Here is a 16,159-nt window from a genome sequence, read left to right as displayed (position 1 = left end):
ATTCTATGATTCTATGATTCTATGATTCTATGATTCTATGATTCTATGATGACAACTAACACTAGTTTTTGAAAAACCTCAAGCATTAAGGAAAATGTATTCTCAATGTAGTGATAGTAAGGCAATCAGTATCACCACTAGTGAAGTGAGCTAGCACTCATCTATCAAGAATATTTTAGGTAGAATTGATCCCAATTTGCTGTGATGGAGAAAAGAATACAGCCTCTTGGGGTTCTTTCTAAAGAAATTTCTATGATTCTTAACACAGAACAAAGTAGATACCAGGGATCTCCTATGCTCTAGTCCCACTTTCATAGAACCATAGAATCATTAAGGTTGGAAAAGACCATTAAGATCAACTATTATAACCATCAACCCATCCCCACCATGCCCATGAACCACGTCCCTCAGTTCCACATCCACACAGTTCCTGAACACTTCCAGGGACGGTGAGTCCGTGCCCCCCCCTCTCCCCCCTGCCTTCTTGGCACCCTTGGCAGCCTGTTACAATTCTCTTTCTGAGAAGAAATACGTCCTTCCTGGAGCCCTTTGCCCTTCAGGACTGTCACACAAGGGACTCTCACAACCAATGTCCTGAACAGTCTTCCCTCCAGAAGTTCAACACAGCAGTTTTGCTGACTCCTTTCCTGACTTAACCAAGAACAGAGAACTCTATCACTTTGTGGTTACTACACACAAAATAGCTTCCGACAACTACATACATCAATCCTTCTCTGTAAACAGCAGATCTAGAGAGATGCCTTCCCTGGTAGGCTTTCTTACCAGCTGTGTCAGGAAGTTATCTTCCACACACACCAGTAATCTCTTAGACTGTTTCTTTTCTGCTGTATTGTATTTCCAGCAAATGTCTGATAAGTGGAAGTCCCCATTGATAATAAGGGCTACTGCTTGCATGACTTGTGTCAGTAGCTTGTCAAATACTTTATCCTGGTTGGGTGGTCTATAATAGACTCCCACTGGGAAATTAGCTTTGTTGGCCTTCCTCCTTACATGTACAGATTCAACCTTATAATTAGCAGCACTGAGCTCTACAACATCAAAAGAATACCTGACATACACAGCCCTGATTGCTTTGTTTACCAACCTATTTGCACCCTATTTTTTAACATAGGAAAGGCCAAAACTGAAAATTCATATCTCAGGTGATTGACAGTTCAAGGTTTATTCTTGCACTTCATAGAATACAAGTCAGAACTGAGAAATCACTTGCATTGTACAATTCCTTTAATAATGTTCCTCTCCCACTCTCCCTCAACTCATGATGTGAAAGCAAATGTAGGTCTCAATCTCTGTAATTTCTACATTTTCCCCAACAAAGTCTAACAATTCATCACCTATGAGGATTTCTACTTGCTTACTTACTTGCATGGCCAGACAGATGGTGTTCAGCAGGATCAAAACGAACATCAGGTATTCAAAATAGGTGGAGTTGACCACATACCAAACTTTGTACTGGTACTGATTTTTTGGGATGTATCTCCGCAGGGGCCGGGCCTTCAGGGCATACTCTACGCACTGGCGCTGTGAAAGAGATACGATATGTTTAAAAATCAAAAACAGAATACAAGGTTGATTAGCTACTTCCATATATTATAAAAGCACAACGTGTTTCAATCTATTTTCTTAAATTACTGCTTAGAACAAGAATTTCTTTTAGGTCGTACAGAGAAAGTGTATGTTCTACCTGTTTTAGACATCCATATGTATTTTCTTTGGACAGAGAACACTCATCTGATCTCACTGAGCCAAATGGTACAGCACACATTTTAAAGTAAATATTTTCATTTGTGCAAATCTTGCAGATTCATCTTGTTTGCATTTTCACATGTTACTCTCCGTATATATTTCTCTCTTAAATTCTTATTGTCCATGCATTTCTATCTTTAGAGGCAGTAAGTGGTCATGAATTACCTGGTTCTTGTCCAGCTCACAGTTCTTGTATTCTTGTTCTCCTTGTTCCTGAAATGTGACGATGACGAAACCAACGAAGATGTTCATCATGAAGAAAGCAATGATGATGATGTAGATAATAAAGAAGATGGAGATCTCAACCCTGTGATTATAGATGGGTCCCACATCCTCCATGTGGGAATCAATGGACCTATACAGCAACCTGGAAGCAAACAGGAGCCCAATGCAGAGAAAATCTGCAGCTGTCATGAGGCCTTATAGGTGATATTACAAAACTCATCTGTGCGTTTTTTTCTACTTGTATCAAAATTACTTCATTCATAGATGCACTGATTTGCACTGATTTGAGTATAAACTCTTGCAAAAAAGAGGACACAACTTTTATTAACTTAATATACTTGAATCTGGTCAGGGTCAAGGGTAAACTGTATTTCTAGTTGAACAATAAAAACTTAAACAACAACAAGCATGCCCTTCAGTTAACAGAAGAGTCCATGTTGTTGGGAACTGAGTTTTGTGAGAAAAAAGGATCTCAACACTTTAACATTTGTTAGTTCTGCTGTTGGCATCACCTGGTGACACAGTTCAGGGACAAACCCAGGATACCCTAGCAAACCTATGTCAGTCTGACTGAGTGAAACCAAAGGTATCCTTGGTCTCTGTCACATAGACAGGACAGCCTGGTGAGTTATCTTGCGTCTATCTGTATTGCCAGCATTGGTGGATTTCATAATGGCCCACTGGCTCCATAGGAAAGTTTTAACATTTACCAGTATTGACAAGTGCCTGACAGGCATTTTTATCCCTTTGTATACACAGTATTTGTAACAATTATTGCTACTATTGCTGCTGTTGGCAATAATTTCTTTAAGAGCTACAGACAGCGCTGTAAGCTGTTAACAAGCACAAAAACTGCAGTTCATGCAAGTCCTGAGGAATTTACAGAGCTCATAATACTACAATGACTGCTGCTACTATTGCTACATTCAATGCTCTAAAATTTTTAAATACTTAGAATGGGAAAGAGAGTTCTCTACAATTGAATTTTCTCTTTTGAAATGAATGAGGACATTAGTAGTGAAGCATTGGACCAAGAAGCACTCACTCTGGCCAGCCCTCAAAGGTTGAGACAGTGAAGAGGGCCATCATGGCAGTCAAGACATTGTCGAAGTCAAACTTGCTGTTCTCCCAGCTCCGGGGCTGGATCATTGGCTGACTGACCTCACCATCCTTGTATGTGATGTAGTATCCTCTGTGGGTGGAAAGGAGAGAGAGAACATGGCAGAACTGCACTTCTGGTACCTGACCCTGAGAGCAGGTGGCAAGTGAAAGTGGCTAAGTGGGAAAGGTCAGACTCACCTGCATTCTGCTTCAGTCTGCTTGGAGCTGTCAGTGCAGCTGTAGAGTTTGCCCTTGAAGAAGAAGAAAGAGGAATGAAGCTTCCCTTCCTAACAGTGGAAGGGATAGGGTTGATCATATACCAGGGAGGCTTGCTTAACTGCTATGGGTATGTTTACATACTCTTTTACAGGCAGATGTGAATGAACTAGACCAAGAGTTGCCTTTGTCTGGGTACCTCAGAGCACAGACTTTCATTGGCTTGCACAGTGCTCTTTGTGTATCCTGAGGTACGCTGCACTAAGTGCTGCTGAACACTGATTGTCAGAAGGGTGGTGAAGGGCAAAGAAATAAAAGTAGACCTAAAGAACAGAATGAGTAATCTCCAGTGATTACCACTGGATGCATGCCCACTCTTCTGTAAAACGTAATGTAGACAGCCTGCAATTACCAGTCCTTTAGAAATGCCCCTTTCACCTCTGTCACTAAGTCATGCCACAAGCAATTTGGAGAATAGGGTTACTGATGATTTCTTAAATTACAGATGAGTTGCAACAGTTTTGAATTTGATCGATCCAGTTTTAGTAACTCCTGGTAGTAGGAGACCAAGTAATACTGACAGTGCCCCACATTCTATCTCACATGGAAAGATTCCATCTCCCCTTCCTCAGGGTTTTTCATGATATTTTTCTTCCCACCCGAGAAAACAGCTCAGTGTAATGGACGAATGAATGGGTCAAATAGTTTTACCTTAAACAACTGAACTCCAATGCAGGCAAACATGAACTGCAGCAAAGTGGTGACAATCACAATGTTTCCGATGGTTCGGATGGCAACAAACACACACTGGACTACATGCTGCAAATGGAAGATAGGAACAAAAGTAACTTGTAGGACTGTTCTGAGTTGCTATGGTTACAAATGAAGCCCAAGACTGTAACAACAAATACAAGAATTTCATTTAGCTACTGCCCACTAAGTAATGTCTCAGGAAAAGGGAGAGAAAACCAGTGTGTAACTTTTATCACCGTACTCTTCAAAGCAGGCAGAAAGAGTCAGGAAAATACCAGAGCTCAACTCTCTGAAATGTCTGGCAGCACAACCGTACATAGTTGGGCACTCACCAGCCCACATGAAGAAATTTAACTAATAGAGCAAGGCTAAAGAGTGAGCCCATCTGCAACCCTATAGAAAATGACGTAATTTAACATTAGTGGTGATGCTTAAACACTATTTGAAATGTCACAAAAGTCCTTGTAGCCTGAAGTAACTTGAATAGGTAATTTGCAGAAGGCATTGGGATTCTTCTAACCTTTAGTCCTTTGGCTCTGTTGATGGCCCTCAGTGGTCTAAGCACTCGCAGAACACGCAAAATCTTCACCACATTGATGGCGCTGGATCTGTAAGAAAATATTGGGAAGTTTGAGAGAGACAAAAATATAGTGAGTTTGCTGCAAGAATTGATAGATCACACCCACTCTTTCTTGTTTGAAATCCTACATAGCCTTAGACAGGTTGGACAACTACAGTCAATTACTACTTGCTGTGGCACCTCAGGGGTAAGAAAATCATTCTTGCATCACCTTCATAGGTCTTGCTTCCTGATCTGGGCAGCCTTAGTATACATTCTCCTGACTTTCACCAGCTATGCTATGTTAATGAAAGGAATGGAATATGGACAGGGATTTTTTAATAAGCAGAGCAAATTGTAAAATACTCTGCAGCTATCTAATGGAAACTGTGCAAAGATGTAAGCACTACAAGACATTTTCAGGTAAGTCTTAAATAAGTATTCTGCTGAAACATCCATAGAAGAATGGACAGCCTAGACAACTTGGGCAATAAGGTACACTGCCCAGGTAAGGTGTGATCCTTCAACGTGTTTGGCCTCTGATTCTGAAAAGCAATTAAATGTGTATGTAACTTTATGGATGTGGAAACTCACTGAACAGGATTGCCTGTATGCTTAATTTTAAGTGCAGAACACAACTGCCTACTACAACTACAGAGCTCTTAATCTTCCTTGCCTAAAACCCTGACTGAAGATCTTCTCCATGCTGGAGGATGTCAGGTCCTTCTACTAATTTTGAGAACAGTTTTTTTTGCAACCACATGAATAGTCTAGTTAGAGCTATAGGAACAAAACAGGATGACAAAATGTCCTCTTAGCTGTTATTAAGGCTTCTACTGAAAGCCCAATGGTCCTGAAAAATCTTTCTGCTTGACTTATTGAGCTCTTAAACATATCATACATGAGCTGCTAAACCTGTGATGAGAACAACAGGGACCTGCTTTTTTATTAACCGTGCTATTACTTAGGAAACTTTCAATCCAACACAAACAGTTCCACATATTCAAGTGAATCTGTAAATTATTAAGAAAATTAGCAGATCACAATAAAAAGTGTATTCACAGAAGTGGATTCAACTGCCACTGCCACCAGTACTCCACACATTCTTGCACAGCTCTTAAATCACTTGATGGTCTTTCATTGACCAAGACTCACAGCATACTAGGAAGTAGCAAAACACTATCACCCTACATTCTATAAAGAAATAATGAGCTGGAACAGTATGTCACTTAACTGCCCTGATCTGACAAAGTGACTCATACATCTTGGAACAAAGCTGAGTGTTGTAATTCCCAATGGACCAAATTTCTTGTTCTCATTTGATCTTTCAAGAAGATCCTCTATCCAGATCATTGGTATAGCATTTCCCAGCCATTAGAACCCCTCCTGAGAATGAGTTTTTATGCCTCTTGAATCAAGTGTCTTGAGGCTCATGAAAACAATCTTACCCGGATGAAATGATGAGATTGAAGTACCATTTCCCAACCCTGCCCTAAAAAACAACCAGTTGAAAATAGCTCACTCACTGGATTCCAAAAGAGATGAGAGAAACGCTGACCACCAGCAGGTCTAAGATGTTGAAATAGTTTCTGCAGAAGGAGCCCTTATGGAGGAAAGCCCCGTATGCGGTCATCTGCAGGAAGGCACATGAAGACACAAACACACTTTGCCATTAGCATCTGTTCAGAAACCAAACCCATCTGGTTGAGCTCAGAGTATATATTTGAGCAGGAGTGGCATTTCTAACATAGCAGACTATCTACCCACAGGCCCCAAAGGAGAATTTGAGTCCCCATGGAAAGAAGAGAGAGTGAAGATGACAGTAAAATAACTATGAAAGACCTAACTAGGGAAAGCCAATACTAGGTTTAGTGAGGAAAATATGCACTTTGAGTGCATAGAGTACATAAAATTTAGAGTCAGTAAAGCAGTAAAATAATTGTTTGCAAAAACTACTCCTTGCATTTATATGAGTTTCCCTTTTTCTTCAGAGGCAGAGGACACTTGTGAGTATTATGCTAAGTATTATCTAACGGCATCTTTAGCTGAACTGAATAAAAAGCATGAAATAGAAAGGGCTCTTTTGTGATGCTTTTTAATGCACAGCTGCACTGGACAGTTGAGCTCTCTTCCTTCTGTGAAAAAAAAAAAAAAAAAATAGAATTCCTAAGGGATTTAACTGCTTTAGAGCTGAAGCAAAGCATTAGGCAGAATTTCTGTTCTCTTCAGTTTGCTCCTTCTGTTCAGTTCAATCCTACGTCTTTTTTCCTACCACTACCAAGTTTCTTTCATTTTTTATTTTACAAGAAGTTGCATTTTCTCCTTGGTTTTCCTAACAAAACCCAAAGTAATGTTCCTTGACATAGAGAAGTTTTCTCATGGAGGAAGTCATTATGAGCATCATTCAGTTGAGGAAGGGAAAGATTTTAATTATTTTATCTGGACTCTCTACCCTTTCTGGGTACAAAGGGGTATTGAACACTTGCTGGTGCCAAGGAGGATGTCTCAGCTCCAGAACTGGATTAAGTGACAGAAATGTTAATGTTATAAATAGAAATGGGTCTCAGCCACAGTGTCAGATCTAAACACTTCTGAGCTCACAAAAGTAAAGGCCTTAACTTTAAATTTTAGAATGGGCTCAGTTTTAGAATGTGACTAGATGAGTCTGACATGGTGAAAGAGGGTGAGGGTTTATTTTACCACCTACCTTAGCTTTGGTGAATGATGTAAACTAATTCCTTTGAAGATACCCCATTCCCACAACTGCTAATCTCATTACCTGGGCTAGGAACATGGGCTTCTAAATTTAGTCCTCTGATTCTCATCTAAGTTAGATGTCTATAGTAACTTGAAACAGACACCATGAGACTGTTCCCCAAATATTGGACTGTTCCAACTGAGAAGTATGAACTAGAAATTCAACCTGGGTTTTTCTGGCTCCTGTCAATAGCTCAGGATGGCGCAGCCTCTATCGATTTCCAGACATGCCTACCTGTGACAACTGCAGTCAGAGGAGAGTGGAAAGGCACATGGTATATCAGATTATTTTCTTCACCAAACATTCATGACATCAGGGAACCAGCTATCAATCAGACAGAACTGAGAGGGGAGGAAGTATAAACTCTTGGCTTGGCTTAGAATTTATACTTATAACAACATATTTGATTGGGAAAGGGGTGAGGGGGTTCTTGCCATAACAAAGGAGGTAAAGGTGCCCTTTACTGGTTAGATTTTGTATGGCAATCTTGAAAGAAAGGAGACACCATTGAAATCAGGAGGGGAAGCTCTGCTGAATTTATGTTATATACAAACTGTGGTTCTCTCTAACTTGTGGAGAGAATTTTTTTTTACTGAAGAGACACTCAAAGAGTGCATAAATTATGTCTGCCTCCCACTTGGGGCTGATCAAAGCTCAGGATGCCATGTAAAGCCAAACAATAACTAACTTCAAAACACTGCAAAGTTGTTCACCTTGCTAACATTCATCAGACTCCATCATGGCAATGTGAGTCTTGCGGATACTGCCATCAACATGAGGTCAGATAAAGCTTGTTTCTTCACGGCCTTGATAATCACATAGTCATTTACTCTTTTGCTTCTAATTATTTACTCCAGCTTTTCTGTTGTGCAAAAGATTTTGCTTAATACAAGGCAGCAGAGAAACAGGCCCTGAGAAACCAAGGAAATTGTGAAGCAGAAACTACAGGATAAGGACAGAAGAATTTCTTAAATGTTGGTAGGATTTGCATCTCTCTCCCACTTAGGCCTGGAGGAAGTCCAGAGATGCTGAGCTAAATCTTCTCATGTTAACAGGAGGACATTGAGGAGGTAATAAATAGGTACTATGCAGTACACTTCCCTGATGAAAACAGAGCAATATGCCAATGAATTAAGGTCTTTTATGCTTTCTCTGAAGTCATTAGGAGCGTTACCATTTGCTTCAGTGGTTGCAGAATTGCTGCTGTAATTTCAAACAGGCGGGATGGTGCCCTGATGTAGAAAGCCAAGCATTGAACTATAATTTTTAAGTGTTGCTGTTGAGATGTTTTCCTTTTTTGACAAGGCTTTAGGTGTGTGCACATTCACATTTACTGTGCAAACACGGATGCACATGCCACAACAGCATATTATGTATACCTCTTTGAAGGATATTATGGTTTTGGTGATTTAAAGTCGTATCAAAAGCATGGCTCTCTACAAAAATATGCACAGGCCGCCCTACTTGCCAGCCTCCAGATTAGATACTGTTATTAAGGTCTTCAGCTGCAAGATCTGAGCAACTTGAGGTTGCTGCCTGCCAGTACTTAGCACCAGCTTGCTGAAAAAAAAAAACAAGCTTCCAAGCAAACCTAGCATTTAGAAAGCCAGAACTTTGCTCAATTATTGTTATTTAAATTATTAGCCTACAAATTTGGGATAATTAGAGTTAAGAACAAGGCAGCCTATTTTTATTTTCTTCTGAGCTAAAACATTCTGCTGCACATTTCCTTTGGTAGAGGGCACATTTCCTGGGAAATACAAAGCCAGTTTTAAGAGGTACTGCAGCAGTTTATATTTGCAGCCATAGTCTTTTGTGTTTCAGTGTTTTATATTCTTGGTTATTTCTCCATACTTGAAAAAATTAGCTTATGCACTGTGTTCAGTGGTAGAATCACTGCCTGGCTCCTATATTTGCACCCTGTAACCTTACACAAAAGTCATTGGCTGCTCTCTGGCCCAACCTCATGACCTGTGCAGAACTGAGACTTTCTCTTTGAGCTGTAGGACGAATCAGAGGAGTATGAGCTCAGGGTTCTTTGTACAGCAAATAAATTCAGTTTTGGAAAAACTGGCCAGGGCAGTGAGAGCATTTTCTGGGGTGATGGCCTTTTTCTTGGTCTTCTCCTACTTGTCATCCTGTCATTGCATTTCCCCTAAAAAGTACTATGTTGATATAGGCCTTATTTTACAAGTTCACATAAGATTTTTAAGCAACTATCAAAAGCATAAAACCAAAAGATAAGCAATCTTTTGTGCTGAGAGTTAAAGGAGTTAAGGAGAAAAAAAAAAGGAGTGCAACAGAGAGCAAGGGAAGGCAAAAGAGAAAGAAAGAAAAAGAAAGGAAGAAAGGAAGAAAGGAAGAAAGGTAGAAAGAAAGGTCGAAAGGTCGAAAGAAAGAAAGAAAGAAAGAAAGAGAGAGAGAGAGAGAGAGAGAGAGGAGATAGAAGCAGAAAATGAATTTATTGCTCAGATTGGTTACCTTAAGAATAATTTCTAATGTAAAGATACTAGTGAAGACATAGTCTGCATTGCCTAGGATCTGAAAAATAAGCACAATTGGGTTAGTTGTACTGAGCGTGACCCAGGAACAAATAGGCGTGTGTGTTAGCAACAGATAGTGGCAGAAAACTAGTAAGCTTGTGAACAGGTAATGGTAGAGAAGATGGGCACTTTACCTTCAGAGCAATTTCAATGGTGAAAATGACAGTAAAAACTATATCAAAATAAAAGAGAACCTGAAAAAACAAAAGGGAATAGGAGTGGGGAAGGTAGATCAGTGACTGGCCACTGGAATGGAAAATCACAGTTCAAAAGCAAATACACAAGTCTCTTAACAAGGGAAAAAGGAGGACTATATGGGAAATGGCTTTGTAATGACGTCCTGTAAAGTGTAGTGAAGGTCCTGACACATAGGACAAGCAGCACATTACATGAGATATTTTCTAAGTTACAATCCCAGGAGAGCTCTGGAGGGAAAACAAGCTTTTGGTTGTTTTTATTGCAGAATTTTCTTTCTTTATTGGTTATTTAGTGATCTATTTATTGATTGTGATAAAGAGCAGACAAGGTAAGGGTTTTTATTAAATAGATTTCCAAACTGAGAACATGAAGACTTCTGGTCTCTCGGTGGAAAACTTGAGATTCCTAACTTGAATTCAGGCCTGTTTTGTGTTTCTCAAAAAGACGAAAAAAAGGTATCCAGACTGCAAATTGATGCACAAGCTCTCTTTTTTCTTTTTCCTCTACCCTGGGTTAGGGTGAAATAGAAATGCTTTGCCAATTGAACTGAATCACTGTGACAGTAATTTAGCCATGCATCAAATGTGCCCAACTTATATCATCTTCTATCTTTCCATTGATGTTCTGTAAAACAGGCAAGCTAAAACACCCATCATTCCCATCAATTTAGATCCAGTGGTGGGCATAGCAGTGGCATGCATAGCAAACCACAAGAAGGGGCCCTGTCACAGAAGGCAGCAGCAAGTCTGGAAGGGTTAAATGATTTGCAGAGTAACAGCATCAAGGACGCAGATGTCTTTCATTGCCCATTGATCTACATCTCACAAAGGTAAATGGGAACTCCTTTACTGACTAGTGGGACCAGAACTGAGCTCTCTTTGCTTCCAATGAATTCCAATATCCCAAACCATTTTGGTGTTAAATATGCTGGAAAAAGTAAAAATTACAAATTTTGTGCCCATGGATAAGTGTTGTTTTAACTTAATCAAGTTCTAAACATGAAGGCCAATATATGGAAGCAGTAGAAACCTGATTATTTTTCAAACTGAAGCCTCTACTGCTAAAACACTAACAAACATACTGAAGTAGACTTACCCTTCTTACAGGTCTCAATTCCATCTAGGTGATTTTGCTCTAACTCAGGTGGATGAATTCTTACAGCTTGGTACATCCTGGGCAATGAAGTAACTACTGCAAACTAGAGGGTTACTTTAGATCATGCTGTTAAAGCATGATCCCAATCTAGACTAATTTACAGATAATGAAGGTCAAATAGGGACATGTATAACCTACTGTTGGTTTGTAACCCAAAAACCCTCTGGTCTCTACAGGATTTTTGACCCCAAGACTAATGCAGAAGTTGTTCTGACCTCTTCAGTTCTGGCTTAGGCTTCATAATTTTTTGCAATTTAGAGAATTAAAAAAGGGCCATTTCAAGGATGGATGGACATCAGTTGCATTGTATATTAATTTCCACACATTACAGCTGGAAATGTCCCCTCACGTTGCTGCCTTATAGGTCCTGACATTTGGTTATTGTATCAGTGGAATAATTTTATAATCAATGTGCTGGATTCATGGGTACTCTAAGGCTGGTTTGCATGACTCCACCGACATAAAGTGGCCATAAACTTGATTAAAGTGGATGATTATGCTGGGCCTGCAGCTGCTTTACATCACCAGAACACTGCAAAGCAGCTAGGACATATTGGTGAACCTGCATCCAGAGCTGCAGCTCGTGAAGACATTCCATACAGATGAAAAATCTCACCTGTGTAACTGGTACTATTTACCAGCAGGCACGCCTATTCTTCCCTAAATACATATTTAATCCGGAATATATTAAAAGCAAAACAAAACAAAAAAACCAGAGAGACTATTGTAACTTAACATTTTAGGTCTTGCATGGGATTTGAAGAGTGTTTGACCAGACTGGAGAGACACTTGCACAGACTTGCTGCCTGAGCCCTGTGTGACACAGGAGAGATGCAGCCACTAGCTCACCCCAGGGGAGATGCAGTACCCAGGCCTCTTTGTTAGCCCTTGCTGGAGGAGCTGCTCTCTATCCCTTCCAGCTCTGGGACAGTTTGTGTCAACAAGAGCACTGGTCTGCAAGAGTCACAGTGAATGCCTGCTTATGTTGTTCCACAGTGAGGGCAGGGTAGGTTGTTTGCTTTCAGCTTGCTTTATTTCCCTCACAGGCACAGAGCAGACACGATCTTACTGTACTACTGCCAAACAATAAAGGCAGACCACTTTTGCAACCCAAACATCTTGTCAGTGTCCCCTGGCATGACACATTTTAAACACCCATACCTGCAAAAATTAAACACAGAATTTCATGCAAAATCAGTGGGTTCAAATACACAACATAACACTTTGCACTAAAACTTCAGCTTTTTTATTTACTACTTTTTTCTTATTTAAATCTCTGCTATGGATTCTGCATCTGGTTCTGTCAGAATCCAATATGCCAGCTGATACCATTCTGCAGGACTGATACCAACTGATGTACTTGTAGTCCTACATGGTGGGCCCACTCACCCATGTAGAAGCAGATTATTACTGTTACATGTTGGGCTGTTATTTTGTACTCTCCTTCAGGAGGAAATGCAAAGCAACTCTGAGATAAATTCAGAAATAAACTTCCATTAATACCTTCTCTGCATGCATCTATACATTTAAATGTATGCTCAGGCCAGGATAGTTCTGGGAAGTAGAACACTGAGCATTAAAATAAGGTCTTATTATTAAAAAAAGAAAAAAAAAATCGTTTATGTCTAGCAAGCTCTTCCAGCCACCAAATTGCCACTGCAGACAGCAGAGATCAGAAGTCTCACATATAGTTGCTGACACTTCTCATTTCTGTAGTGATCCCAGATTAATGGACACTACCACTGGCAAAGCTAAGCACTGGGCATTTCAAAAGGCTAATAAGAATGGCCAAGAAGGAAATTGAGAATATACCTCTGTGCTGAATGCCTTTCTCTTCTTCCCCTAGCTTGGCCAGGAGAGGAGCATGGCATATTTTCTGAGGATTATCTCATATTCAGTGATGGCTTTGCAGCTTGCACTGAAACAGCCTGATTCTAACTTAAAAGACACCAATTTTCCCCAGAGTGATGGTGTCAAACTCAAGAATTGTACTTCTGATTTACACCAGTGTGAGCAAAGGCCCTGCACTTTTTAGTTCAAAAAAATAAAGTGTTGGGAGAACAAATATTTCAAAGGGAACTTGCACATCTCCCAACACAGAATTCTCTGGACCTCAATTTTCTCCAGCCCATTTTTAAAGCCTTTAATTCCAGTGAGCAATAATTTTGCTTCAGCTGTCTATCATTTCTTTTCCTACAGACACTTCCAAAATTAACTCGAGGCCAAATTCATCTCTGATTCATTTTCCCTGTACGTTCACACACAGTGTACTAAAGGCATAAACCAGAGTAGAGAGCCACTACCAACACCTCTGATGCAGTCTTTTCTGTGTTTCTTGACTTCACCTCATGAGCTGCTTGTGCTACACTTTTAATACACAGCAAGGGAAGGAGTGTGATAAGCATACTTGATTCCTAAAGGAGAGGTGTCGGACGGGGTCCTCAGCTGCCAAGGAGATGCTGCTGAGCAAGATGAAAAATAGGATCAGGTTGGTGAAAATGTTATCGTTAACGATTCGATGGCAGTGGACACGAAACCTGAAAGAGAGAGGAGAGGCACAACTTTATCTCTCAGAGAACAGGAAGACCTGGGAAACATTCCCCTCTCCTCTTTCGCTGTCAAGACTGGCCCTGAGGGATTGCTCTGCATAGCAGCTTCACTCTACCCTGGCAGAGAATAGCATCCCAGGCAGTTGTGCTTTGCCCTGCTGAGTGTTCAGCAGCCTCAGCTCTCCATATAATGCAGTGATGCACACAGGGGTAACTGGCTGCCTGCAGGAGTCAGGCTTGGTTCTCCATTTAAATATGGTCTACAGACTGCCAACTCAAAATTAAATCCTTTCCATTCATAGAAATGTCCCCCATTTTTATAGGGGGTAAGCAGTAGAAATGGGTTTGGGGATGAACAATCTCATTCTGAGATGGGGCTAGACAGTCATAGGTATGAGGCATGAGAAATCTACCTGTTAGCAGGGCACAAATCTGGCAAATTGGCTATAGCCCAGGCAGTCATTTGCAAAGGGCTTCTGGGAGGTTATCATGCCATACACAGCATCTACTAAAGCTCAGCCTAATATGAAGTGCTGGTGTTCTTAGTGTGAAAATGGCCTGTAAGCAGTAGCAGTCTCCCATACAGAGTAGAAGGCTTACTTGATGCTAATAGAGCACCTTTCACACAATTATATCAGGATATGAGGAGTTAAACCTCATAACAGTCCTATGCATAATTCTAGAGGCACTTCATTAATCTATTTAGCTCTACTTTTGGCTGTTGAGCTGCCAAGCCCCTATTATAGCAATTTTACAGATGATTGCAGAGGTTAATTTACTTTTTCAACAAGCAACAGTGGGGGTGGGTGGCAAAGCTGACATTAGAGTCCATGAGTCCCAGTCATCATCAGTCTCTCTCTGTTGCTCATACCAAGGAGAAGTGGCATAAGCTCTGATGTGGGAAGATAAACTCTGAATTCTTTTGGGCCTTCACAGTCCTGCCTTGCTCTGAGACTGTGTTTGGTGGCAAAGTCTCCAAGGGAGATGTTGGGATACATGGCACTGAACAGACCACTTATCAGTGAACTCTTTCCTGCACCCTTAGAAAGATATATTCTCATGCCATAGTTGAGCCCTCCACTCATGGTACTGATTTCATACACTGGCATTGGAAAGAGAACTGGAGTAATGCGAAGCCAGGCTGCCTGAAGGAGACTGGAGGAAGAGGGCGAAGAATAATTCTCCTCAGGCTCCCCTCAGAACAATGGGAATTGTTGTCCTCTTTGTTTCCTTCCTTGCATGCTCATTCTTGGTGAGTGGGAATATGCAGAAATGCAAAAACTCCCTACTGGGAGTGAATTTTGAGCAGCTATTTGGACAAGAAGCTCCTACCTCGTGTTTGATTGCATGAGGTTTGCTTACAATCTGCTTAAAATCTGAATTTGCTGGGGAGTTCCAATTACTGGATTCCCTCTGAATCCCTTTTTTCCAAAGCTTTTATCATTTGTGTCTTCAATTAGACTTGCAGGTGCTCTGTACTCCCACTGCATATCGTCAGTGGGCTTTCTACATTTGTGCTTACATGGAGATTTCATGCCAGAAATCTCTTCTTGTTACAGCTGAGCAGCATCTTACATACCTGTTGTTAGGACTGAAGATGAAAAATGCGCTGGCATCAGGCATGGGCACAGCCTTTTCCTTGAGGTGCAGCTCAGACATTGGGCGAGGCCGAGGGCCAACAGGCATCTCAGGTTCTTCCTCATCTTCCTCTGCTGCAATAAATATTTTTATTTCACACAAAATGTTCTATTTTATGCAAAATACGACCCCTCATGGAGTGGTGGGACATTTGTTTCTATTGAATAAAAGTTACTTAGAAGCATAAAAATAGGATGATGAAAACCTGTGGATTATTGTCCATTTCCCTCTTCTTGAGGCAGTAACCTCTGCCTTGGACCTATCCCAGCAGAGATTGTTCAAGACTGTCTGTAGAACCATCAATGCTGGTAAGTCCACAATATCCTCACAACAGTCTCTTCAGATGCTTCACTGTCCTTTCTGCAAAATACTTCCCCCTAGTGACTATCTATAGGCTTCCTTGCTGTGGTCTAAATCCATTGCTTATTTTCTTATTGTCCATGGGTACAGAAAAGAGAGAATTCCCTTCCTCTTGCAGAAGGATTTAACATACTTGTTTCTGCCAGGCTTTCTTTTTCTTAGATAAAAACAACAATCTTTCCTGAGATGCTGTGTTCTCTAGATCATTCTCACTACTTTCCTTTGGATTCTCAGCAGAATTAACCTGCTGTTGAGGTCCTACTGGTGCAAAGGAGAGTTAATTATTTTTTATATCTTATAATGCCATTTTGCTGCTTAAATATTTTTTGTAGGCACT

At 40.6% G+C, this 16,159-nt stretch overlaps 1 protein-coding gene across 15 annotated transcripts in view; it reads right to left on the bottom strand.

Moving 5' to 3' along the window:
- CACNA1C (calcium voltage-gated channel subunit alpha1 C) overlaps nt 1-16,159 on the bottom strand; it is a 474,784-nt gene that overhangs the window by 75,216 nt on the left and 383,409 nt on the right. For 13 of the 15 annotated variants that reach the window (XM_042837682.1, XM_042837670.1, XM_042837669.1 and 10 more), the window contains exons 19-28: nt 15,404-15,536; nt 13,683-13,812; nt 10,057-10,116; nt 6,148-6,254; nt 4,583-4,670; nt 4,021-4,128; nt 3,292-3,344; nt 3,038-3,184; nt 1,933-2,134; nt 1,384-1,542 (exon numbers count right to left, since the gene is read on the bottom strand). In XM_042837682.1, coding sequence (XP_042693616.1) covers nt 1,384-1,542; nt 1,933-2,134; nt 3,038-3,184; nt 3,292-3,344; nt 4,021-4,128; nt 4,583-4,670; nt 6,148-6,254; nt 10,057-10,116; nt 13,683-13,812; nt 15,404-15,536 — 1,187 coding nt within the window. Of the gene's footprint in view, nt 1-1,383; nt 1,543-1,932; nt 2,135-3,037; nt 3,185-3,291; nt 3,345-4,020; nt 4,129-4,582; nt 4,671-6,147; nt 6,255-9,860; nt 9,921-10,056; nt 10,117-13,682; nt 13,813-15,403; nt 15,537-16,159 lie in introns of all 15 variants that reach the window. The other 2 variants (XM_042837684.1, XM_042837671.1) reach the window with 2 other exon arrangements.

Source organism: Centrocercus urophasianus, unplaced genomic scaffold (assembly GCF_019232065.1).
Source record: "Centrocercus urophasianus isolate 14NV4802_14NV808 unplaced genomic scaffold, USGS_Curo_1.0 seq_73, whole genome shotgun sequence".
Taxonomy (NCBI): Eukaryota; Metazoa; Chordata; class Aves; order Galliformes; family Phasianidae; genus Centrocercus; species Centrocercus urophasianus.
This window is presented reverse-complemented; position numbering and strand designations above follow the sequence as displayed.